Raw genomic sequence first — 26,413 nt, 5'->3', positions numbered from 1 at the left:
TTACAGTCCATAAATATTTAAATTTATTCTATTTGAATCAACTTACATTTTTTTTACATACAAAAATATTCTAATCAGAAACTTCTAAGGAGGCTATATCTGATGTTCCCTGTTAGATTATCGATGTTTGTCATTCGGATTTTGCACGGCTTCCTCTCTTCAGCAAATAGTCAATCCTAATGTACGAAACTTAAAAAACTTCAACAACCAACGCGACCGGGCTGTTTTATTCGTTTTGTAACGATTTTAATGCCAAGCATAAACAATTATTTTGAATTGCAACACATTCTTTTTTTGTTCGCCATTTGCCATCGTTTGTTTTCAGTTTTCAGTTTTCAGTTTTCCGTTTTGTCTCTTATATTTTGCGTCGTGCGCAATCGGAATTGTAGATTTAAGATGTCGCAGATGTTCGGATGACTCGCTGGATGCAGAAGATTTTCACATCCAATAGTTCGATGAGTCAGTCACTCAGGCGAGTACACAGTCAGTCAGTCAGTCAATCAGTCAATCGGATACTCAGGTAATTGCCAAGCCTGTCGGCAGCACGTGTCGACAGAAATGTTGCCAAATTTCGCTCCCTTTCTTTAAGTTTTTGCGCTCCCTTTAATGCAAAATAAATTTATAAAAGGTAGAGCAATCCTTTGTAAAAATTCATTGCGCAAAAGTCGAATCCCAATTCTTTGGAGTGCAGCAAAGGAAAAAGCAGTAAAGTGTTAATGGTCATTGTTTAAACAAGCGATCGTAATGATTACTACTCTGCCAACTATTATATAACAGAGATGTCGGCATACGACGAAAGCCTCAAAGAGGTACCAAAAAAAGGAAAAACTTCACGAAAAAATAAAAACATCGAAACGGAGGCAACTGAACTCCAATTGATTTTGTTGTATAATTTGTACAGCTTTATCTTGCCGGCAGCTGCATGAAATTTATTGAAGATGCGCTGTGCTTTATTGCCATTGCTTTTCGGCGAGGGAATTTGCTGTAATTTAACGACGCAGAGGAAATTTCGCAAGGGGAAAGACTTACGGCACGAACTTTGGCTACCGCTACCTACGTCGCCTGGTCTAAAAGTCTTGTTGGTGAATCTTAGATGAGGTAACTCACACACTTGTGTTTTATTATGTATGCACGCATATGGGAATGTATAGTTATTTTTTTTTTAAATGATATACCACGCTATTTTTCGCTGCAATTTGTGTAGAATTTAAATTAAATGCGTTTTTTGGTTTTCCATTTCACTTGCAATGTGTACAATGTTATCTAATAGGATAAGTGAAGTGCTCATGTAGTGAAAAGCTAGAAATCTGCCAATTGTTTGACGATTTTTTGCAGAGAGCGAAAGTAAACTTGTCTTCTCCTTGTTGTCGTCATGCAAATTGAATAATACTAGCGAAATGTTGACAATTTGGTAGCCGTAGCCCCCGTGTTTCTGTTGCCCATTCCCCGCAGTGCACGTCTTGCAACGGAGCAGGAAACATTTTGCAGCTCTTGGAGTTGCAATTGCGGATCTCGGCCACCGGCCATGAAAGAGGAAATCAATGTTGCAGCGGCGGCCGAGAGCAGAAAATCAAAATCAAAAAATACAAAACACAAAGCGGTAGACACCAAAAAGCGAAAAGTCACACGCTTTTGCTGCACAGCGAAAGCAGTTTCACTTGCTGGCCAAGCCAAATCCATTTGCCGGTTCGTAGTGTCGTAGTTATGAGTGCGACAGCAAAGGAAGCACAAGCGCAGGCTGCATCTGCATCTGCAGAGCAGTATAGACAACGAAATCATGGAAATTGAAAAGATGTGTCACCCTGGTCACTGCACTGGAAAAAAGTGTTTGCTCTACATTCATCAGTGGATCACTCAATCAACAAATAGTACATACGGCTCTGTCTTTCTTTAGTTCAAAGCTGTCCTCACATATGTTCAATGTATAACAATCGTCAATTCACTTAGTGTGCCAAGGGGCTAAAGTAGCAAATAAACCAATTTCGGCTGAAATGTTGTAAATAGATCTGCTTAGTGCACGCGAGAAGAGAGGAGAGAAGAAACAAGTGAAATGCGCAACACGAAAAGGAAAGCGCAGAGCGAGAGTTGCAACTGCATCCCATACCAATGCAATTCGATTGCACTGCGTCAAACGAGTTTTCCGTTGATCAAAAGCGCGTAAAGTGCCCCCTCCCTCGAAATTAGTGCTGTTGGGTAGCCATTTTCCACAATGCGCAGTTATTAAATTTCTTCGATAATATTAGCGAACGGAAAGCAATAACAATGACAACACGTTGTCATAATGGTAAGCTGATGTTGTATGTTGCATGTTGCGTGGTGTTAAGGCGGTTGCCGCTGCTGCCGATGTCGTTTGCTTCCTGTCATTTGATGTCATTTAATCATTTGAATTTTAATCATGTTGCAGCAGTTGAATTGTAATTTTGTTGCTCCTAATTAATGCTTGCTGTTGGCACACCAACAAATTGGGCAAGAAATGTTTGCACAACATCTTTCTAACTTAACGAATAATTAGTATAAATTGATTAAAAATGTAGTAGAGATGATGATGAGTAAACTCATCTAAACGTTACACAAATATTCATATGGTAAGGAAGGGGAGGTGGTTCATGCCAAATTTATATAATCATTTCAGCGACTGACGCAAGATGATGTTGCAAACTGCCAACTGATCAGCAACAACATCAACATCCAGCGAAGAGTGTCATTGACTAATGTTGCATGCAGCGCATAAAGCTGGTAAAAGGTAACCGCAATAACCAAAAATTCAATCTACGGAAACCCAAGACCGAAACAATAGAACCGAATTTGCTGTTTTATTTTTATTTATTTTTATTTTTTTTTTTGCAAAGCGCAAAAAGACGTGCAGATGAGTCCAGGCCACACTTAAATAAACAAATTGCAGAATAAATTCATATCTCTTACCTCCGAGCAAAAATTTAAAAGAATTATGTAAAGAATTTGCGGGTGGAAATGTATTTTTATATTTTTTGTGAGACCTGTGAGAACTTTTCTTTCGCTGTAAATAGTATTAATGCACCGAGTGGACATCTTCGAAATGAAAATAAGTTTGGTCGGGGTCGTCGGGGAGGGGAAATTGGAAAATTGACTCGAGCTTCAAAGGGGGAGATGAAAAAGTTTGGGAAGCTGCAATTAGTTGAGGGTGAGGTGTGCATTTATATAAATGCTAGGCTGACATTTGCCGACAACGTGAAAGGGCACGTAGTATATATATTTTTCGGAAAATAGATACCCTCGTCTTTGTCTGTCAATCTGCGCCCAATGTTCCCCCGATTTACACTGTGGACAATAAGAGCAATAGCACAAGTCCATACGAAACTTCGTAAAACTAATAAACATATTTATTGGAGTGCTTTAAGCTTCTAATGAGCAATATTCACTCCTATGCAATTTGGTATATTCATATATTAAATTATTATATATTTACCTCATTTATTTGCGTGCCTCAATCTCGATCCTCCCATCGATTGGGCCTTAAAATACCGCGCTGCCACACAAAAGCGCTACTCTACTCGTTGTACCGAAATGTTAAATGGGACATGACTAGCCAAGGAGTTTGAATAGTTAGAAGGCTTGAGGGGTACACAAGTGTGTTAGGGTGAGGGAAACCGGACACTTGCCACACCGGTGAAACATTCGCCTAACCAGCCGAGCCTTCTCTCTGAGCCTGGCCAAATGTCAAGTAAAAATATTGCTCACAAATCGCAGCCACTGAAAGAAACAAGATATATATAACATATATATATATATATATATATATATATAACCCCGAAATAAACTGCATTCCACAGAGGCACACATTTTCGGGATAAAATTGGCCAATAAACAGACCGTTACTTGCCCTAACAACGAAAACACCCAAGCCTCTGGACATCACATCTTCATGTTTATAAAAGGAGGACTTAAAACTTAAATTGAGATTAAATTGGAATGTCAATGACAATACAAGTAAAAATCATCATCAAATACTGAAAGAACGTTTTAAAAATATAACAATTTGACTTTACAACCACTTTGAAGAATGTAAACAAGTCGACTTCTTCTTAAAATATACAAATATCGTGTGACCTGGCGATTGTTTGGCACTTTGTTGCAAATGCTTTTCGGTTTTCGCAATTCATGGGCCTCCAAAAATTGACCCCTTACTTGGAAGGTTCACCTTGTTTCTGTTGGGTTTCTTCTTTTTTCTGTTGATTGTAGCAAGCATTAATTTGGGGGCTTTGTTTTGCATTTTAGGCTGGGATCGTCCGTTACATTCTTCCGAGCCCATTGCAATGTTGCTAATCATTCGTGTTTGTTTTTGCGCGAAGTGAATTTAAATTAAATCGTTCATCATAATTTAAACTAAATCGTTCGTCATAATTCAAAGGAATCGAATTGATTGAATGCCAATCGACTTGGCATCAGTACACCGATTGACAAGCGCCTCACACACAGACTGTAAATCTCGGATCTTTGATATGACATTTACTATTTTTTATCTTATCGCCATACTTAATATTGCAATAATGTCAGTCCACTGAAAAATGTCAACATGTCAGAGCACAGCATCCAGATGGCAAAGTCAATCCAGCAAAGTAATTGATCCTCAGACAAAAAACAAAATTGACAACTATCGTTGTTTGACTTACTTTGAGCGCACGCTAACCTTGACTTTGCTAGCCTTGACTTTCCGTCAGAAAGGGGAAAAACTTTGCCTTTAAACTGAATATTATTTATTGATAAAGATTGTACCAAAATGAGTTAAATGTTAAGAGTTGGGGAGTCGGGCGTCCAGTATTATATACGTTGTGTGTTTGCGTTTCTCTCTAGTTAGGAATCATATGGAACCCATTTAAGCGAATCGCATGCACTTGGCCTTTTGGGTGTACGTTACAGCGCCATACTCCTCCACAATCTGATCGATGGCAATCTTGTTCAGATTCTCCAGATATAGACGCGTCTTTCGCGACTGGATAATATAGCTAATGACGTCGTGCATATTATCGAAGAAAAGAAATCCGGCGGTTCCGCAGCTGAGGTCTAGATACCGGAACCTATTGACATCGCAGGTGCATCCATCAAACAGGAAGTAAATAAAGTCGTTATTGTTGTGATACCGGAAAACCACATAGTTGCCCCAAGGGGCCATCACGAAAACCCGCTCGGCACACCGGAATCCGGCTCTCAGGAGCTTGCAGATGCTATCGTAGCATCCATTCTCCGAACCCACCACTGCCATCGTTTCCGGAATACGAAGAAGAGCCGGGTAGTGATTCGGTTGGGCCCGAAGGACATCATGGGGTCCGCTAGACTCCGGACAAGCGTCCAGTGGCTGCATCTGCTTTGGTAGCTCCGGACACGGAGGACATGGTGGCGCTTCGATGGGAGCGATAACTGCGGCGGACTTCTTGCCCTTTCCCTTTCCCTTGCCTTTGCCCTTTTTACCCATGGTTATCTAATCTACGATCTCAGTATGTCGCGGAACGAACAACTCAGAAACGCCTCTGCGATGGCTTTCGATCACTTGGAAACGGATAACTACTAGCCAAAATAGCACATATTATCCCTTGATGTCTGAAATACGCAAATTAAAGAAAATTAATTTCACAAATCCCACATGCATTCGGGAATATGCCATAATTGCAGTAATATTCGGAATGAGCAAAGCTTTCAATAAGACTCACCCACTAGCTAATCGCGATTTGATTCTGAAACACACACTTGACACACCGTTCCTTTGTCTTACTATTTTTAGGTTGGGCCGAAAAGTAATTTTTAAATCTGGTCGAGAACGAATCGGTGAAATTTTGTACAGTTTTTTTTCCGAGATTTTTTCGTGTGATTTTGTGTGTTCACAGACAATTTACATCTGATTTTTTGCCATCTGGCTTGTGGTAGCTAAGTCCACATACTGACAGTTTCAGCAAAGCAAAGTGATCCCAAAAAGTGAGAAAGCCATTGTTTCTAATAAACCAAGCCAGAGCAGGCTTTGTTGGATACGTTTGGCAGTCGCAATTTAATTTGAAGTAATTTTAGTTTTTAATTATTTTTTTTTATCTAAAAAGGCTGCCCATATCTACAATTTTCAGTTAGCTACACTTTGAAACGCCGCAATTTGGTTGTATGGGGTTTGCCAAACGCGTCCGTGGCAGAAGTAAAATATGGAAGTATATGGAAGTAAAAAAAAATAATAAATAGGAGAAAGGACCATGGAAATACCAATAATACGTATTTCCCAAGTCCGCTTCATTTAAGCTTTAAGCGGGGTGCGGGGTGCGGGGTGCGGGGTGCGGGGTGCGGGGTGCGGTTACTCTACGAGTAACGGGTATAATGATGATGACACCACTATCGCAATCGCATCCATACTTATCCAATGGGTTATGTACATTTACGACTCCAAACAAATACGAATCCAGAGGAACACACTTCTACGAGTATTGCTTCATTAAAAAGAAACTCTTGGCTAATGGGGCAACCCAACCTGTCATGCTGGCAAACGTGATTCGGCAGGTTTAGGACATCTATGTGGAGGGAGGTATCTCTCTCGCCCACTCTATACACAAATGTGCACTCTTCAATGGTATTATATAATCAGCTGCCTTAATGTGCACCAATGTGGGAAGATTTTATAGGTGCGGGAAGAAAGATGCACTTACCGCTCAAGTCCTTTGACCTCTTAGTAATTTACTGAAAGCGATATACTCTTCAAATTATACTTTATTAATATGTATAAAAGATCTATCAATTAGTATATACATACATATATTCGATCTGGGAATGTCCGTCTATCTGTATTCTCGGGAACTACAAAAGCTAGAAAGTTCAAATTGCACATCGACTGGGCTTATAATCCTGATGAATATTTTAACTTCCATAATCTAAAACATACTTTTCAAAAAATCCAGTATAGCCTTTAATTTTTTTACTAACGGGTATAAATATTTCATGGCAAAAAATTATTAATTACACTAGAGATTCGTAACCACTGGACATATCAGCGACTTGATGCCAGGCTTGTTCTGCCTTTTAATCTATCTCATTCTAGTCTATTTCCATCTCCTTTGCACTGCCTTTAGCGGAGTAACGAGTATCTGTAAGTCGATCCAACGTTCTATCTTTGTAAATGCACATGGATATGACGTTTTTAAGATAACGGTTTTCAATGTACTTACATGCTCGTAGAATTGAGCTTTTTGGCATAGCATAACGTTTTTTAGCTTTAAGCAGCGAAAAGCTTAGTTTGGAGTACTTAAGCTTTAAAGTGCTGAATAAGTTCATGCTGATTTTTTTGCGAAGGAGAAATTGCGCATAATTTATCTGAGAGAGCGGAGTTATTTCCCCACCTCTCCGGTAGCCCTCCATTACTTTCTTATGACTGCAATCAATCTTCATTCACTGCAGGAAAATAACAAATGATTCGCTTGATTGTTGACACATGTCCTATCCTGCGTCTGCAGTCGTATCGCTCAAACTGAAACACAGAGAGCAATCGGAGATTCGATAACTGGGGTACCAAAGTGCAACGACCTGAAAGTCGACGCCAACGAGTCTGGGGCAAGCCAAAAATAAGGACGAGGACCAAGTCATTGGGTCACAAGCCAAATAAGAAAATAAGTAGCATCATGGGAGAAGCCCAAAGTCGAGGAACTCGACTATTCGATACCCACTTTGAAATAATACCCACATTAATAACATTCAAAACATATTTATTATAAGTAAGGTCAGATTTGGGAAGTATTTAGGCGGTACAGTGGGCGTGGCCAATATTTATCTGGCATATGAATAGAAATTGACTTCAAAAAAAGTGCGTTCATACGGACGAAGGACATGCTCAGATCGACCTGGAAAGTGATCCTGATCAAGGATATACTTAAATACAATATACATTATAGGGTCGGAAACACTTTCTATTACCTGTTACATAGTTTTCACTCTACGAGTAAAGGGTATAAAAAATGAACGAGAATACCAACAGGGAAAAATCTCTGACAACATTTTTGCAGTTCTCGAGTGCAGATAGGTGGTTTCTGGGCGGCGGATTTTTAGGTAGCAATTGAAAGTGAGGCCGAGTAAAACCGAAGAGTCCCGTTTCCCAGACAGCAAAGGGGTTTAACTTCTCTTTAATAAGCGACGATTATATTTACTTCGTGACGCTTATGCAACCCAATTTCACTTAGACCTTGTCAAACCAACATTTGTCAACAAGTTGTAGTATACTCCCACCCAAACACACTATTCTGGTCCCTAATGATATCCTGTTCAAACAGCACCTGAAGCCTCTTTTACCTGGAAAAGCAACACTCCCCCCCTCTGGGACTTTCTCTTCCTATCACCGGCTGGCCAGATGACTAATGACGAATCAATGGGGCTAGACCACGGGGAGACGACGGCAAACTCCCCAAAGGGACTTCATCTGCTCGTTCGTACAAATCGCTTTTGCCGGCATTTCACGCTTTTAAATAATTAATTGCATGTTTATAGCATGTGTGCCAGCCCTTTTCTTATCCACTCGCGAAAGGCAACTGCCAAATAAAACTTCTCTCCTTAAATCGGGGAAAATAACGAGAAGAATGAAGTGCTTCTGACCCTTTAAAGCAAATATCCTAGCGCTGCTTTTAGGCTTAATTGTTTCGAGTATACATTTGTATTATTTGTATTATATTGGATCTGAGCAATTGACTAAGACTGTTGGCAGGACTCCGTTATGCTGACAGATGAATTGACTTCGGGTTTGAGATGTTACTGTCTCTGCTCTTGTTGTTGCCGCGTTTAGTGAATTCCCCTGGGCAGCTGTTGAGTGGGCGTGGCTTCCTGGGGAACTTGTGACGACAGTGACGACATGTCACCAGCTCTTCGGCTGCTTCCGCCTCTGTCAGGTTGTCCTTGGCCAGCCCACGAGGCCCTGCTTAAATAAGCGATCTATTTAATTCCGCATTGCACTGCATGCATGGCTTTTTAATTTTCATATTTAACTCGATAAAAATTAATTTGATTATTTCGCTGACTGCCCGATGGTTTCCCTACGTCATATGAAACATATGTACACTTACATATGTACATATATATGTTGACTATTGTATACATATTCTGGTTTTAACATTCCTCGCCTTTCATTTCCAAACCCTTTAAACAATGTTTTTTGGTATATACGATTCCTATGGAATCTCGAACAAATTCTCACATATTTGGAATGTAATATGTTAATTTTTATACATCAGAATAAAAAGAAAAAAGCCATTTTAAGAGCTAAATTGTGTCAAAGACGACTATCATATACAAAGAAGTTAAGTAGATCTTATTTAGATTTAACTTTAGCCTGTATTGTCCTTTAAATTTTCATATAGTCGGAAAATATAACTAGGTGCATTGCGTGTATATTTGTTGTGCTTATAAAATAAAGAAGTGGCCATCAAAAATGATGTTTGAAAGCAGCAAACAATGTATCAAATAGATTTTTAGCTGTTTACTTCCGATTGGGGTTGGATGTTCCGATGAACTTTATTGCTTGCGATGCACGATAATTGCAACTTATTTCCAGGGGAATCGATTATTATTGCTGCCAGCTTGTTATTAATCATTAGCTTTTGTTGCCAGCAATACATTGACAAACAAAATCTTGATTGAAAACCAACAAAGCGCAAGGCTGATATTTTCCAAATGCGCCCAAGAGAATTCACAGCCCCAGAGCAGAAAATAAAAGATAAATTGAGGGGGTGAAAAAAGTGAAATACAATGAGCACGCTGTGTCTAAGTATTGAACAAGCAATGTGGGCTTTAGTCTGCTCTGGATTGCAGCTAATCCTGTTCGTTGTAATGTTTGTTTCATATACATCCCCACTCATTATTTAAAGAGACCCCAAAAAACACTATAGCTTACCTCGAAGGGTCAATCATTCGTGGGAAGTCTGTTTTTTTTGCCCTGTTAACAATTCGAATTAGGTCACCCTCTATAAAAGAAACATATTTCAAGACTTTTTTAAGTTCGCTTTCTCTCGTTCATAGACGGCGGTAGACAGGCAGACTCGTCTTGTGTTCCTGATATTGTCAGTACCGTCAGCGAACTGTTGAAACATCACACAAGCCACCCAATTCCGCCGCTTTTCCATACTTTTTGTTGCATTTCGAATTTTGATTTACATAATAATCATATTTTACAATCGCTAGGGAGTTGCACCCGTTGCTCCTAGGAATTAAAGGGGCATATCGGATTCGTTGAAAAGAATGAAACAGTCACTACCCTATTAGGTATATATTCTTCATCAGGATCACTAGCCAAATCGATGTGGCCTGCCTGTGTGATCTCTGGAACTATAAAAGCTAGATAGTTAAGAGAAAGCATGTCGATTCCGTGACGCCTGCGCTGTGCATGCTTGTTTCTGAACGCTCACTCTAAGACCCATGTACCCCAGAAAGGGTATATTAAAGTAAGGAAAGCGAAACACTCTTTGGTTGACACAGTTTTACACATGCAGAAAAATATGTAAATTAAAGAGCCATCAAAGTCAGCGCCCAAGCATATGCACCAATGTATATCGACTTTTATGGCCTTTGACCCGCATAACAAACTGCTGAACAAAGCTGCCATTTGTCTTTTTGAATCATTAAAAACTCACTGGGGCTTTATTATGATTGAACTGTTTCCAGGTGCCATGTAGTACCCGCACAACATTAGTACACATCAGCATATGACTCCGAAGCAAACTGAACGATTGCCCCAAAGGAAATTGCCGCGACTCGATGGTAAATTTAAAATATTTTTGGTCGTGAACACATTGGCCTACAAACATAACCACAGCTTTTAAATTACTTTTAGTAGGGCACAAAAGTATGCTCTCATCGACAATATTTTCCCCGTCCACTGTTTATCCTTTTATCCACCCAATTTCCAAACGCAGCCGCAACTTTGAATGAAGAATTTTCGTTGTTGCAGGTTCATTCAATTATCGCTGATATTGTCTGTCGCACCATTATTAATAGAATCAAAAAAGTTTCTGAAAAAATAAATGCGTTCGCGCTCCGGAAACTTATTGAATTGCAAACAGGAGCAAAACCATCGAATATATTTTCGCAGTGCAGATTTTAGTTCTTGCAAACAAATAATCTGCCTTGACATTAGAATGAAAAAAATCATGGGACATGTAAGCTCTAATTTATACTCATATATGAAACATACACTTTTTTTGTTTGGGTCTGGATCGTTTGTACTCCCTTGATTAGAATGGCTTCCCTGTAGTTTGTACTGCCCATGGCAGATATAAAGATATGTGCTGAAACTAAGTTAAATTTCAGATAAGGAACCAAAAACCTTGTTTTTGTTAAGCCTCAGCAAAAGGTCATTACAGATATTACTATTTCAGGAAAGTTTTAAAGCATATAAAAGGTTTGTTTTTATTAAAATCGTAAAATGTGTTGTCCTTTATTTGGCTACATCTTCGCATTAAGTACACATACCGTTTGCAGTTAACCTTTTCGCAGTATTTGAATGTATCTTTTGCCATGTGTATCCCGTAGCTGTTGCATCTACTTAGCTCGAAAGCTCTTTAGGAAAAAGCTCAGCATTCAGCTAAAGTTTCGCCGTGCCCTTCCGCGCGCCTTGCCACCCGATTTTTTCGCATGACCTCTGGTCAAAGGAATCTCCTGCTTCGGCAGGATGTGAATCCCACTTCTTCCAGCTTTGTTGTGCTTGTGCCTTTTCTTCGTTTTTTGGCATGCACTTGTGGCGCTTTGACACCCAAAAACTTCTTTACTCCTTTGCACCTCACCACCCAGCGAAAGCAACCCACCCCCACGTGGCACACTTCGGCTGGCCGGATTCAGCTTCGGGCCGACCTTCGGTCCTCTGACTTTCAATTCGGGCATGCATCAAGTGTAATGCTTGGTTTCCTGACAGTTTTTCCCGGGAACTCGACGCAGCGTGTTGTTCCATCGCACCTGGTCCAAAACAATTTCCATCTCAACAGCTACAAAAACAGTCCACTTTGAGCAGGAAATAAAACACCACCCTAGACGAAAACTAAAAGGGAACTTTGTTATTTCTTTCGTACATGGTAAAGAATCTTTTTTTACTTGTGTTTCTGTGATTTGAGTGTTCTTTGAAAAATGTAACATATCCAGAAAGTAATTAAACTCACAAATTTCAAAGTGAAAACACCCTCGGAGAATAGGTATCAAAAGAATCGGTTAAATTTGAGTGGTAAAATAATCATACAATATTTTAAATCTTTGGTTTCATGCTGAACATCAATTGTGCCATTTTTGTTTCATATCCAGATATACGAGTATCAATTATTATTAAAGAAGAAACCTATTTTGACTGAGGCCATTCAATCAGACGTGTGGTGGCTTTTGTCTACAATGCACAATGCAGAGCTTCACAAATTGAAACCTTAATTTGTTACATTATTTGGAGGCATTTTGGCAAGGTTAAGCCAGAAGAAATATTTGGAGGTATATGTTGATTGATAGAGATAATATAACTGAATTTAGATGTGCTAGTTGACTTACTAAAATACAACCTTTTCACAAATATGTACAATTATCAAAACATCTTGACCAAGCTGATTTGGAAATTTTTTTTGCCTATCTTTTTTAATCTTAATGCTTGTAATATCTACATCAATGAATTTATTTGTTGATTTGCGAGTTTTTCCTTAAATATACTTTGGTTAATATGGTTTTAAATAGTTTTTATTTCCTTGCCTCTTTGGTGATCGATATTATTGTTGACTAACTTTATACCACTAATCTCATAGCTTTTTGGTCAATAGCATTATTTTCCCCAACCGAACCAAAGGATTTCCTTATATCTCATCGACGTGTGCGTTATTTCATTAACTCAGTTACCGGAATCGATAATCAGATAAAATGTTTATTTTACGCACAGATAAACAGCTCTATTGGCATTGAACGTAATCATTGTCATGGCCAAGTGCCGATTATTGCCCTTATTACTCATCAATGCCAGGGTTTAATCTCATATTATCCCGATCGTTTTATCCCCTTTTCATTGAAAACTGCCAGCTTTACGACTTATGTTCCCCCATTTTAATGGATTTCGTATTTGACACGTATATACTTCCTATTAAAGCCAACCATCAAAAAAATGTAATTAACACTTATCTGTTTCGTATGAAATCGCTCACTCATTGGTATGACTGCCATGCAGATTACCTTTCAGTAAATTGGTAGCTCCACTACACCCCACTTCAAGGATATTCTCAAGTATTCGCGGTTGGCCGGATTCAGGGAAAATATATTATTATTTATTGTTTATTTATTATTTATTGTAAGCCTAAGCTGCAGTGGATTTCCGCTGTGAAGATTTTTTATTTTCCTGTAAGTAAGTTATGTGATTGCAACCCCACTATTGCGTTTATGGCGAATAAAGTTATTCATTGACACCCCAATTCAAAATCTTATTGCCTTTGAGCCCTAATAAGTCGCCCTTAACATGAAACACCAATTAAAACGACAACAATTGGAAACCACAGACTTGCGGAGATATAGATCTCCAGTCCGCTGGGAGTGGGGATAGCAACAAAACCATTTTATTGGGAAAAAAGTTATTCAACTGTTGCTGTTTTTTGTAGTTCGTTGTATTTTTGAGCTAAATCTGCAGGTTCTGGCAAACATTTGAAGACCGCCGTTCTGACAGCTTAGGAAACGGAAAAGTGGAGCGACACTTATGCGATAACAAAAGGCACTTTTTCCGCAACTGTGTCCCTGAGCAACTGAAAATATGCTTAGAATGATGGGAACTTTAACTAGGGGGTTTCGATTCGAATGATCCGTGCAGTGCTGTTATAAATCGTAAAGTTTTTGTATTTTTAAAAAATATTAGGATAGGTAAAGTGGCTGCTTAAAGACGAAAATCATTTTAATCAATGTATACGATCATTGACCCATTATTTACGACGACTCTTATTCTACCCCTGGCAATATTATTATATTATTAACGCAATATCATAAGTAAAGAGCTAAAGTTGTTAGTGACACCAATTCTGCCCACAAAAATGCCATATTTGCACCACTGTGGCTAGCTAAAAACAGCACTCACATCCACACACATGGCCCATGGCTGATAAGGAGCTCTTGTGTACCAGCATGTCATTTGGCTGCTTTGGGTTATTGGCCTTTCCCAGTTGACTCAGAATTCACTACTCAGACTTTTGTTGCCTGCACATACAGAAAAAAAGGTTGCTTCAGTAGATATGTTCATGTTCTTGAGCAAGATCACTAGTTGAGCCGATTTTAGAAAATACAGAATACTACAGAAAATAAACCCAGTTAATAAGTGCGTGTACAACAAATATGTAGGATATAAACTCGGGTATCCTAGTCAAGGAACTCGCCTATAACGTTTGTGGAAACTGCACACACACTCTTTTCTACTTAATTTTAACATTTTTGCGCCTAAGTGTTAGAAAGGGGTCGCATTTCGCATAGCCTTCGGCGAAGGGCCAACCATTTTCACCCCTTTTATTTTGTTTATGAATGTGTGGGTTTATTTAAATTGCCTTTTTCATGTCATTCATTAGGCAGACACCAACTCGCGCCCCATAACTGATACCTATGCATGTCCCACATTACCTTTACCCCACTAACGCAGTCACCCAAGAACAGTTCTCTTATCTCTTCATGAAGCAAGCTGGCATGTATAATTACTTGAGCCCTCGTTAAAAAACCTAAAAACAAAATGCCGGAATACCTATAACCCTTTCGGAAATATTTAAGCAAGCAAATGCTGATTTTGCGTGTCGATAGACCTAACACCTTTTACAATTATTTAAACAAGCATAAGCTCAGGGGGAAATGGAACTCTTAATCTTTTATTTATATTACGTTTTATTATTTATAACAGTATCCTCCATTTATTACGAATCTCCCTCCCCCTTAAGCCGAGTAACGGGTAACTGATAGTCGAGCAGTTCGACTACATCATTCTGGTTGTGTTGTTTTTTCATTTAGGTCGAAATACCAAATTACCCTGGATTGTTATAGCAAGTGAATGTCTTTTATACCCGTGTTTATTTTTGAGTATTTTTGGTTCAATTCATGGCTGTGTTGTGTTACCGACAAAGAAACTGGATTTCCAGTTGTGACCAAAAGTCGTATTTTCCAGATCCGTTCATCAGCCGTGATAATAATTTCGTTATTATTTTGTCTTATGGTGTTCAGCCTCATCCGAAAAATAACATTCTTAGTTTGCTTATCTTGTGACATTTAATTTAGCTCTGCTTGTCCTTGCTCTGATTGTTTATTTGTTTTTCATCAGACTTTCCCTGCCTTTATCCTTTTTCCCTTTTGAAAGGCCCACCGCCCCAATTCATTAGTATTCTTCAGCGAACGTAAGGCCAAAAAACAAAAACAAAAAGGAAAATTTATCAGGGGGCCCCCGAGAAGTATCTTTGTGTGTCTTTGTTTGTTGTGACCATTGTTTCTGTCGCCTGTTGCTTTGCAAATTATTGCGGCCCTTTCTTTCAGTCCATCACGTTCCGTTTTAAAGCTCAAGATATGATTATCCTTATTATGTATTGGGAAAGCCAATTCCATTTAAGGTATCATTTAAACTTACATATATCAATTCGCAAATATTTTATTATTTAAGATTTCATGTGTCCTTTAAACACAATTTTGCTGACCCACACTAGACTTCATGCAAATCAAATTGTTAAAAACAATTTAACACCTTTCTCCTCCCGACTAAGAACTCTGCGTCTCTGCGTTCTCTTGGGTAATAAAATAACAATGTAAACCAACCAACAGAATCAAATCTTTGACAGTTCCTTGGGGCTAATCCCTCCTCTTTGTTGGGTTGATAATTATTGGGCTTTTTATGACAATGCTGACATCCAGCAGCAGAAAACTTAGAAGGTGTCTGGTTTATGTTTTGTCTCTCATCCACAAACCCTTGTATTTGCAGGTGAGCACGCGAAAATTCCGCGAAAATTTACATTCCCAACATATTTGCACATTCTGGTGAAAAGGCGGAGCGCAAAGGGAACAAAGCTAAATGGGCTAATAACAAGCTAAGTACGGTGGACTAACAGCTTGCCAGTTAGCGCTACGTTTCGAGCTACGTTTACATGGACAGCTGCTAATAAAATACGGCAAACGAATGAACATTGGGTCTTAAGCGAGGGTCGTTGATTTATCAGTAGCCACAATAATCAGGAGACCACACAGGCATTCCAAGGATTGCAACATGCGTGGCCGCCACTTACGCCGCCGCTTCAGCCTGCAGCCCTCGTTCATGAAGGACGACAATGCCGAGGAGAAGCCCAAACGTGATAAGTAAGTAGTTTTATTTGATGTACGTTATAAAATCATATTTGTAATATTAATGGTGTCGCGCATAGAACCCTATTCACTTTTGCCAGTTATAAGTGTATATTGAAGCAATACCACCATTAACATTTTGAAGAGAGTGCAAGCAGAGGATATCATGTCCCAAAGTGTTTGGAAATAGTCCTTGTAGCCATAATAGTTGTAAGAAAAAAATAAGTGAAAAATGGTTTGACGAAGTTTATCACCAAAGTGTTGCAAAAATCTATAAAATTCAAATTTTTCTTTAACTGGCTTCATTATTTCAGTTCCAAGGTAGCACTTTTATTATTCGACTATGTTCAAAAGACAAACAAACGAACGGAAAGAAGAACGCAGTCAGTTATGTTCGTTGTTTGCATACTTTTCATTTGTTTCGCCTGTCAGGGCAAGAATTTCAAGTTCTTCGGGCTTTTGATTACATTTTTCCTTTTATTTTCTTGCACTTTTCCTATTAGGAACAATTATATATGAAATACCGGGAAGGTAGCACGAAAACAGAGTAATATACAATAGCACTTAGTATTAAGAATGCTAATCCGAAGTTGGGTTTAACATTTAATTTTGCGATGCTTTCCTTAATTCATTTGGATGTTCTTTCTGTCATCAATGGATTCTATGTCCTTCTAGTCATTGTCCAACCAAATTTAGAGCTTGATGGTACCGCTGAGCTACAGTGTTCTTCGCACAGAGTATTCCCTGTTCTTCCAACATGCAATCCAACTGCCTATGGCAAATGTCTTTATCTCTGCGTTGCAAAGTTTTGACTAAATTCAATATATCCTCTCCTAGGGTATAACAACAGCAAAGCCTTGCATTTAGCTGTGCACTAATTAAATTGCACAGCAATTTGCCTACTCAAGTTACGCTTTATGTTTTATGTTTCATGTTTCATGTTTCATGTTCTCCTCACCTACCTCAATGTCAACCGAAAATCACGCATTCGCAGGGTTGGTAGAAATAACGCGGTAGATGATGCCATTGGACCGGCCAACGCACGCCACAAAATCGTCGTCATGGGCTCTGCAAAAGTGGGCAAAACGTCAATAATCACCCAGTTTCTGTACAACACATTTAGCACCAAATACAAGCGGACCATTGAGGAAATGCACCAAGGCAATTTTTCCATCGCCGGCGTGAGTCTTACCCTTGATATTCTGGACACTGCCGGTTCATACGAGGTGAGCAAAACTTTCGCCACGTATTTTACGCTTAGATTAACTTCTCCAACTCTGATTCTAAGTGGCTTACGATTTATTAACTTTGTGGTTTTTTATTTATTAATTAGCCATTATTTAATCAGCAATAACCATTTAAAGTTAACTTGATTAAAGTGAATTTATACCTAAATGGTATGTAGGGTATCTTTAGTGCATCCACACTCGCGCTGCATATAAATTTCATGTGGTCAGCCAGAAGCAGGTATACATGCTGACTCATCCTGTGGCAGAATACTCAGTAGTTCCAGTTGGTAGGTAGAATTACTACCTAGTCCCTAAGCAGCAGCGTTTTTAATTACTCTAAAAGGATCCCAAAAGCTTTGAAATTATTTTAAAAAACCTAAATCACGAAGCGATAGTTGATCACTTGATCTGGATTCATATTTCCGAATCCGATTCCTTAATACATATCGGCTGATTTCACAGAAATTCCCCCCATCTTTATCATTGTTATCCACGTTCAACAGGCTGCACGGAAATTACAGCCTTACGATTCAATTTCGCTGCCACTTCCGCCGCGCGAGTTGAAATGCTCTTGTTCATCTAAGCGAACATCAGAGGGGGTCGTTTACGACTATACTCGTAGGTTGTAGTACACCTTGCTACATAGTATACATACCCATACATACATACATACCAAGCTTATGAATGCTGGCCAAATGCTGGATATATGTTGCCAATGGAGTCAATCAGGCAGAGACTGCAAACCGAACAAAGCGAACTGAGCTGTGACTGTCTATGCGACATGTGACTATGTGTCCTCGGTGAAAATTGAGAGACCCTTTGTACAGAGTTCGTTTTTAACTCAGTTCACATTGTTGTTAGATATTTTATTATATAATTATGCAGTATATGCTTACTTAATAGAACTACTAAGTAAAGTAAAGGGGACAATAGGAAACCATATAGTCGGGCAAAGCGACTGCCAAATACACGTTACTTAGCGAACTGAGCGTGAAAAAGAGTGCAGATGTGCAAGTAAAAATGCGAAGATTGAAAAGCGCTTTTCTCGGGTTTTAATTTCGGTTTCAGTCTGAAGGGCCGCTGCATGGATAGGGCTTATCTCGTTTCCTCTTTTGGTTAGGCACATAGTCGCATTCATTCGAATTTTTCCGTGCAAAGTGTTTATCCTCTGCCAAAAATGCTACGGGTGAGGTTTCTTGCATTTTCCCACACCTTTTAGCACCATCTCCATCGATTTACTGCCCCAGTTTCCCTTCATTTGTGTTTTATTATTTAAGGAAAAACTCGGGCAAAGTTTAGGGTATGTAAAAGAGATAAGGTAAAGTTGGATCTACAAGATTTGGATTCTGTTATTTGGTGTTATCATTTGGATGGATATATTTCCCAACAGTTGACATGAAAATCAAAATATCTTAAATGAAATCGTACACATACATATATGAAATTCCGATGCTTTACAAACAATCAAAATTCGTTACTCAGCGCTGAGTGCTGGGCCTTTGAAAGGCTCGAAATACAATTCATAAATTATACACATGGGAACTCAGTTTTCGGTTGGGCATTCTGTTACAATTGCGAACATGCATCAGGGTAAATACAAGGGGCACCAACGACCTCTAATTAGACCAGAGACACACAGGGGAATAAGGGGAAGTGATTGTAAAATTGCAGTTAAAGATACTACAAATCGTTAAATGCTATTAACGCGTCTAAATGAAATCACCATTTCTGTGTTCTGTTCTGTTTTTTTTTTTCAGTTTCCGGCGATGCGTGCTCTTTCTATATCCTCGGCGGATGCTTTCATCCTGGTCTACGACGTCACCGATGCCACTACTTTCGAGGAAGTGCGCACAATTCGCGATCAGATCCACGAGACTAAGGCCACTACCGCGGTTCCAATTGTGGTTGTCGGGAACAAGATCGACCTCTTGGCAGATGGAGAAACCGAGCGAGAGGTGCGTTTCTCTCTTATTTCCTTATTTTATCATTTTATTTACACCGAGCCCCAAATAAATTCCCCTCACTTAAAGACACTCCGTAGTTTTCGAAGGCACGGCAAAAATGTAAAAATTATCGGCAGTGTATTTAAAATCTGCACACACTTTTCCCAGCTGTTTCGGATGTCACAGCCAACGAAAAAATGTAACATTTAAAATGTCAAAGTGGCTGACACGGCTGGCGTGGAAACTAAAAACGCACTGGGTTGGCTTGGCTGTGGAAGGATATAAAACAGAAGCGGTGTCGTGGAATAAAGTCCGAATTATGCGCGAAAGTCACACGAAATGAAATGCCATCAAGTTAGGCTCCACTGCGGAAAATTATGTGTTGTACACAAAAAAACATATTTAATATACCTCTTAGATATCTAGAATCTACATTGCTAATCGAAAGCACAAGATTTTGAGGACTCTACTACTGCCGGCGGAAGTTGCTCCCTAAAATTGTATTAGCACTTGAAAATTGTAGTATACTGTCCTGGGAATTTGAAGGAATTCCAACCAGTCTTTTGCGGTCAACAAACAATCACAAGAACAACACAATTTCGGCTACCCAAATAGCTTCCTTTCTTTAACGTTAATTTGCCTTTTCGTAGGTTGAGTACGCCACCACAGAATCGGTAGTTACTGTGGACTGGGAGAATGGGTTTGTAGAGGCCTCGGCTTCCAGTAATGAAAACATCACCCAGGTGAGTGCAATCATTTGTCAACCAAACCCAGTGACTTCACTACATAGTGACTTCGACTTCGACACTAGGTGTTCAAGGAACTGCTGGCCCAGGCAAAAATAACTTACAACCTGAGTCCGGCCCTACGTCGTCGTCGGCAGTCGTTGCCGCAGCAGATTGGAAACAATGGACCGGGCACTCCGTCTCACCACCACCAGCACCACACCCAGCACCACAATTCCGGAGGTGGCACCTCCGCTTCTACCTCCTCGGCAGCGGCAGCTGCGTCATCCTCCGGGGGATCCGGATCCCACGCTCCTACACCTGCCCAGCTGCAGCACCTGCAAAGAATCCAGGAGCGGAGTTTGGGCGCCAAGCGCAACTCGTGCGTCATTTCCTAAAGAGGCGAAATCCCGGCACTGGAAGTGCCAACACGGCAGCTGACGAGTGGACGCCAAACTAATAGAGGTCTCATATATAACGGTTTTCAACACCTTTTCAATAATCAAAAACAACAAGGGGCTTTTTTCCAAACTCAAGCAACAGAACTAGTGTGAACAGAAGAGGTAGATTCTATTCACAGACTCCCAGTCTTTGAAGGGAAGACAACATTATGGGTGAGCAAGGTAACATTTTCTTTTCTTAAAAACACTACGTCTCGGTGAATTTAATTTAATATATGAACGATTTAAAAATATGTTGAAAATATGCTCAACGTTTCAAAATCGCTTGATATTTGAAAGTATATTTTAATATATTTATTTTTCCACAAGCTTAACGTTATCTTTTTCACGGATACGAAAGTATTTCGAAATCCTTTTAGGTATTTTGCAAGTGTAAGAAAAGCAGGGTAATATAACTAAGCGGGACATTCTTAAAGTTGTCTCCCTAGGACTTATAGTTTTGTTAATCTAAACTAAATAAATCCGCAATATTGTAGAGCAATCTCTACTCAAATGTACCTCCATCTTGCTGTTATTGCTCCAATAACTTAAGTACCTATATCGCAAGCCTCTGGTTTCTTAAACTCAGCTTATAGAATACTTATGTGTGTGACCAAAAGTTAAATCGTTAAAACGATATACAACTCACTCAGAAAAAAATATACAATAACCCAAGACAAATTTTTTTTTACACGTCTCAGTACTTAGTTTGTGTATTTGTCTAATCTGATCTTACAGGAATATATAAAATAGTTTATTCTTAATCTGTGTATAGATTACACTGTCCACTATGGAGATTTTTGCATAGATGTGCTTTCCACAAACTTCCGGTTTCGACATTTTTTTGAACGGGTCAGGAACGGATCTAAATTTCGTGTTACAACACGCGAAAGTGTAAAAATCAGCTGTTACACACGACAACGAAGTATTTAAACGTTTCTTGGCTTATCGGGTTCGTTGAAAAATATTTAAAAAATACAAGTATGCGTTTCCGACCCGGGATCACCATCCGAGTCTGTCTGTTCGGGCGTCCGTTTGAACACTGTAATTTTGCTCAAAACCACTGATCACCCACTTATTATTTATATGCCAACTTCCATCATTTAAATTTCTCTCTCCTAAAATTGGCGAAGTTAATATTTATCCTATATAAATTGTTAATTTCCCATAGTGCAGTGTAACAAATAAAAATTACATTAACGGAACACAACCAATTTAGATGATTATGATAAACAAATTTCGTACATAGTCACGCAAATGAAGGGGATGCCAAAACAAGATTGTATTAAATAATTTGCTGGCCAAGTTATTTCCGTTAACAAATGTGCATTAGGTGGATTTCCGGAACTAGATTCGGAATTTGTGCATCTTAACTAACCAAATTTGTTATATTCCTTTGATGTAATTTAATGATGGTCTAATCTTGTAACACAGTCTTATAACACATACAAAACTATAACAAATTGTAATAAGATTGATAAAAGATCTACGATAGTAATAATTTTATACTGAATGAGTGTGTCGAACAAACACAGATTCATAGTGCAATTGAATACCAAAGAGCATAATGCACATGGTTATAAAATTACTATACATGAGGTATTGAGTTAATGGCCTGGGTCAATATAATGTACATTTTATACTATTGCGCATTAAGCCAATACTACATATTATTAAATAAATACAATTTTAAGTTCCATTTTAATTTTCATCCTATCTAAGTATAAATTAACATTGTCTGTGTAATACGGAATACATTGTGGTAGAAAATAGGCCGACTAGACCGGATTTTCCTTAGGCGTCAATTGACCTGAAACCATTTACCAATGTGTCGCGTGTCAGTGTTGCAAAGCGAATGTGGAAGCTAAGACAGAAACCAAAAGCAAATGCGTAGTTAAAAAGTAGCTTTAATTGGCATGAGAAACCTAAGATCTATCCTTAGAAACGTAATGAATGTATATTTGGCTTTTATTTCCCACTTTTACCACTTTTACCACCTTTACCACTTTTCCTACTTTACGGCTAGCTATTATTATTGGTCAAAGCCCGGTAAAAAGATTGAAACAAATGGTTAAGATTGATAACGAAATGGAAACACCAAAGAATTTGACAAGACAAAAGCAATTGCAAATAATGAATACGTGTATAGATCAATATAAATATATATGATTATGTTATGGTATAATATATATAATAGTCGTTTAATAGGGTTACTTTTGAGATGTAGAACGAAACGAAAAACAGTCCTTTTTGAAATGCAACTAATACATTCAATGTAATTTGGTTTTCCAACAATAAAATATTAACATACATATACCCGGATTCGAACCACACTAAAACTAAAAATCTAAACAGAGTGTTATATTTATACAATAAATATTTTTAAATGCTTATATACCGAATCGTTATGCGAGTACGAGAAGTACTGAAATATTGAGAAAGTACCAAAGCAAGTCTTAGTCTTATACGAATATAAAGGCGTTACTAATGAAATGAAAACTTCGAAAATTTGTCTCATTATTTATATAGAGCAAATCAGATAATATCAATTAAACATACATAAATCTGAGTATATGTAAATCTGTGTATCGCAGTGGTTGTTTAATCTATAATACAATACCGCTCTTTGGCTGCCCAAAGTCCCTACAATTTCTGCGTTTAAATTCTTTCTCTCCAGTTGATTTTCTGGTGCTGTCTGAATGTTTAGCAGCACTAGTGTCATTGTTTAAGTAGAATTCGCTATCGAGGCTTCCAAAAAATATCATTTAGTTGGTCAAATAAATAGTATCTAAGTGAGTAGACCTGTTAGAATGGTACCAACAAATACGGGTATGAGTGTGAGCATTGCGTAAACTAATTCGCATTAATATTGATTTAACTTAGCGACGCAATATTAGTTTACAAACAATTTTTTTTTTTAGTTTTAAGTAATCAATTTGAACAATCCTATTCTCAATTCACATTCACGGCTGTTCCATTTATACATAAACCAATAGCACCGCTTTCTAAACATTGTTTAAACCGCCTTTAAATGCGAATTGTTTTGCTTCTCCTAGTTTACAACCTCTCCATTTGAATGTCTCACAAATAAATATATATTATTATCAATATTTACATACGGAAATATTTACATACGGCTATATGCATATAGTATATACATACATATATATAAATGTATACATGGTGTATAATTATAAATGTAATTGATAATTGCAAAAAAAAGAGCAAGAACCGGAAATAAATGCAAGGGCGAAAAGTTTTTGTGCTTAAAAGTTCCTTTAGTGTTATTCACCCAACGAAAGTTTGACACATCATGAGCTTAAAGCTGCAGGAGAAATGTGTGTTACCATACAAAATTCTCGACCTTGGAATGTTTACTGTACTTGGCCTATACCCTGCACTTTTTAGGGACGATGGATCTGTTGGGGAAGGGGGACGGGGGCAGGTGTGTTGTGGCAATTCGGCAAATAATCGATAGTGTCTGCAATGGAATTTTAATTCAAAGCCGACCAAAAAAGCATACAATATGCAAGAAAAAGCGATCGGGAATTGGAGAATTAAATTTTATTTTCTCTATTATTTTTTAGATGTATACTTGTGACTGAAATCTAATAAAACTCTATTCTTGATTAATTTCCCTGAAAAGATGTTAAAGTACGGTAAGCGCTATTATTTAAAATATATAAAAAGAAAACCTAATACAGAACTGCGAAATTAATCTTAATAAAACAGAAACTAAAACGAATTCTAAAATAAGTATTATTCATGCACAAAATATACAGCTTATAACATTCATACATATATGTATAAATGAGTTGAATTCGTAATTCCATTTCATTTACCACGAAATTAGAATTCTTGTGATTCACGCGTCACATTTTTATGACGAAACTTTAAGAAATTCGCCCTTATCACCCAAAACTCGCAACGCTGGCTTTCCATATGTACAAATAACTTTTCATATACAATTGGTATTTTTGCATGGATCGGTTCAAATTTGTCTGTCTGCAAGGCTTAAGCGTTTAATAAATCCAAAATTTATTTGAACTCGCGGGCTTGTCTAGAAACGCATGGATCCAATCCCCCTTTTCTGGTTGTAAAACGAAGAAGACAATGTTTTTTATATCAAATCAGACGCAGGCGCACTCGGCACCACGTTGCGTACTCGCCATGTGGACAACCAAGAGTAGACATTATGACACGAGTTTGTCCGTGTGAGCCGTAGTACTACCGTACTACTAGTACAACCAGTACTATTAGTGTACTTTTTTCTCCATTTAACTCGAGCTTTTCCTCCTGGCGGTGGGTCTGCTGGCGGTGGATCAACGGGTGTTGGGCCAGTGGGTTTTGTGGATGACAGGTTGCAGGTTTAATTGACGGCGAACGTCGCCGCCAGTCAGTTGACTGTCAGTTGCATACGGGAATCTCAGCACAATCTCTCCTCAACAAAACACAGGCACAGCCCAGCGGTTCTGCCCACCGGCCGGCATTTCGGATAATCCTAGTCGCCCAGAGCCTATTGCAAAAAAAAAACAAACAAACTGTGGCACTGTGTCACTGTGGCACTGTGGCACTTGCGTTAGGGAGCTTAATCGGGTTATCCACTGTCACACAGAATGTGGAACGCGTGACCTTCGTTGGAAAGCAGTTGGGAGGCGACTCGGTGGGGCCTGTTGGCATCGAAGGACCTTGAACATAATGGATTCCATAATGGACAATGAGTTGCAAGAGAAAAGTATTTCAGCCATAAGTGTACTGAAAGATATCTTCGTATATATTTATTAGTTGCTCATGAATATTAGGGGTAAAGTAATTACCAAATCAATGTGTCATTATGGTATAGAACAACATCATTGCCACTCGTGAAGTATAAAGTAAACGGAAACAGTAAATAGTAAACAGTAAACGCCTCGACCACGCTGACCCAATTCTGTTTCAAGTTAACCAGTTGGATAAAATACGGAATTCAAGATCACTGCCAGTTGGGATTCTGCAGCAGCGATAAGGGCAGTTCGTGTAGAATTCCGGAAGAGTCGCCGATAAGGCGAGCCAAGTCTCTGATAAATCCAAAGCCTGAGCCAGTGCACCACCGCACCACCAGCCTCACTTGTCAGCGATAAGCAACTTGTGGTTTCTTTTTATATAATAGGAATTCTTTGCTTTTTACATACGGGCAATCTGTGTTAAAAAACAATTCCTTTTATCACTATATACATCCTAATAATGAATTTTATTATTATTATTGTGTGGGTGCCGTCGACGGACATAAAAACGCAACATTTTTGGTGGCAAGCAGTTAGTCGTCTTCGGTCGTTCCAGTTACCCGGTCCCTCTGGATTTCACATCCTTAAACATTTTTTTTAGTTTAATAAATTAATGATTTCCCGCGTGTGAGATGTGAAGTTGATTGTATGTCAGTTTTTCATTTGGCGTGCCTAGCTTAGCTTTTTTTAAATATTGCTAGCTGCCTTGTGAAGGGCTTACGTGTAATTGCAGTTCGACTCGACTGCCAAATGATATATTTTTGATTGTTTGGAAATTAAGGACTACTTTACATCATGTCGGTATTAATTATTTTGGGTTATCCTGAAAGTTATCAAATAGTTATTAACGTTATCAGATATTTCACTCACTATTTATATGCCTTAATTTTTTATATTTAACTAGTCTGAAATCTCAGCATCGTGTTTAGCTTCAAAGAAAAACAGTATTAGATAAATTAAAATATGTTTCATGCTTTTGAAATATGCATGGAGCGAATGTTGCATATAAATTCAATTTTGTATTCATAATATAAA

At 38.5% G+C, this 26,413-nt stretch overlaps 2 protein-coding genes across 4 annotated transcripts; one reads left to right on the top strand and one right to left on the bottom strand.

The window, feature by feature from the left end:
- Positions 1-4,710: 4,710 nt before the first annotated feature.
- Positions 4,711-5,912, bottom strand: LOC6523787. Its single transcript, XM_002099626.3, has 2 exons — positions 5,685-5,912; positions 4,711-5,574 (listed from the first exon to the last, which is right to left on the bottom strand). Exon 2 carries the CDS (start codon positions 5,447-5,449, stop codon positions 4,853-4,855), a length of 597 nt encoding a protein of 198 aa, XP_002099662.1. The 5' UTR covers positions 5,450-5,574; positions 5,685-5,912; the 3' UTR covers positions 4,711-4,852.
- Positions 5,913-11,880: 5,968 nt separating this feature from the next.
- LOC6523786 (ras-related protein Rap-2b) lies at positions 11,881-23,887 on the top strand. 3 transcript variants are annotated; one of them, XM_015189856.3, is made up of 6 exons: positions 11,882-12,047; positions 15,923-16,293; positions 17,273-17,504; positions 19,265-19,462; positions 20,101-20,193; positions 20,262-23,887. In XM_015189856.3, the coding sequence occupies exons 2-6, from the start codon at positions 16,205-16,207 to the stop codon at positions 20,571-20,573; spliced, it is 924 nt and encodes a 307-aa protein (XP_015045342.1). In that variant the 5' UTR covers positions 11,882-12,047; positions 15,923-16,204; the 3' UTR covers positions 20,574-23,887. The 3 variants fall into 3 exon arrangements, with proteins under 3 accessions (XP_039228412.1, XP_015045342.1, XP_039228411.1); XM_039372477.1 differs by lacking the exon at positions 11,882-12,047 and adding an exon at positions 12,296-12,447; XM_039372478.1 differs by lacking the exon at positions 17,273-17,504 and having other exon boundaries at positions 11,881-12,047.
- Positions 23,888-26,413: the final 2,526 nt, after the last annotated feature.

This window comes from Drosophila yakuba, chromosome X, assembly GCF_016746365.2.
Source record: "Drosophila yakuba strain Tai18E2 chromosome X, Prin_Dyak_Tai18E2_2.1, whole genome shotgun sequence".
NCBI lineage: Eukaryota > Metazoa > Arthropoda > Insecta > Diptera > Drosophilidae > Drosophila > Drosophila yakuba.
This window is presented reverse-complemented; position numbering and strand designations above follow the sequence as displayed.

What these genes read in the sequence shown, in the direction of transcription:
- LOC6523787 (XM_002099626.3), bottom strand. Translation starts at nt 5,449, where the DNA reads ATGGGTAAAAAGGGCAAAGGCAAGGGAAAGGGAAAGGGCAAGAAGTCC.
- LOC6523786 (XM_015189856.3), top strand. Translation starts at nt 16,205, where the DNA reads ATGCGTGGCCGCCACTTACGCCGCCGCTTCAGCCTGCAGCCCTCGTTC. An exon ending in ACACTGCCGGTTCATACGAG is followed by an intron (nt 17,505 to 19,264) that starts GTGAGCAAAACT and finishes TTTTTTTTTCAG; the next exon opens with TTTCCGGCGATGCGTGCTCT. An exon ending in ATGGAGAAACCGAGCGAGAG is followed by an intron (nt 19,463 to 20,100) that starts GTGCGTTTCTCT and finishes GCCTTTTCGTAG; the next exon opens with GTTGAGTACGCCACCACAGA.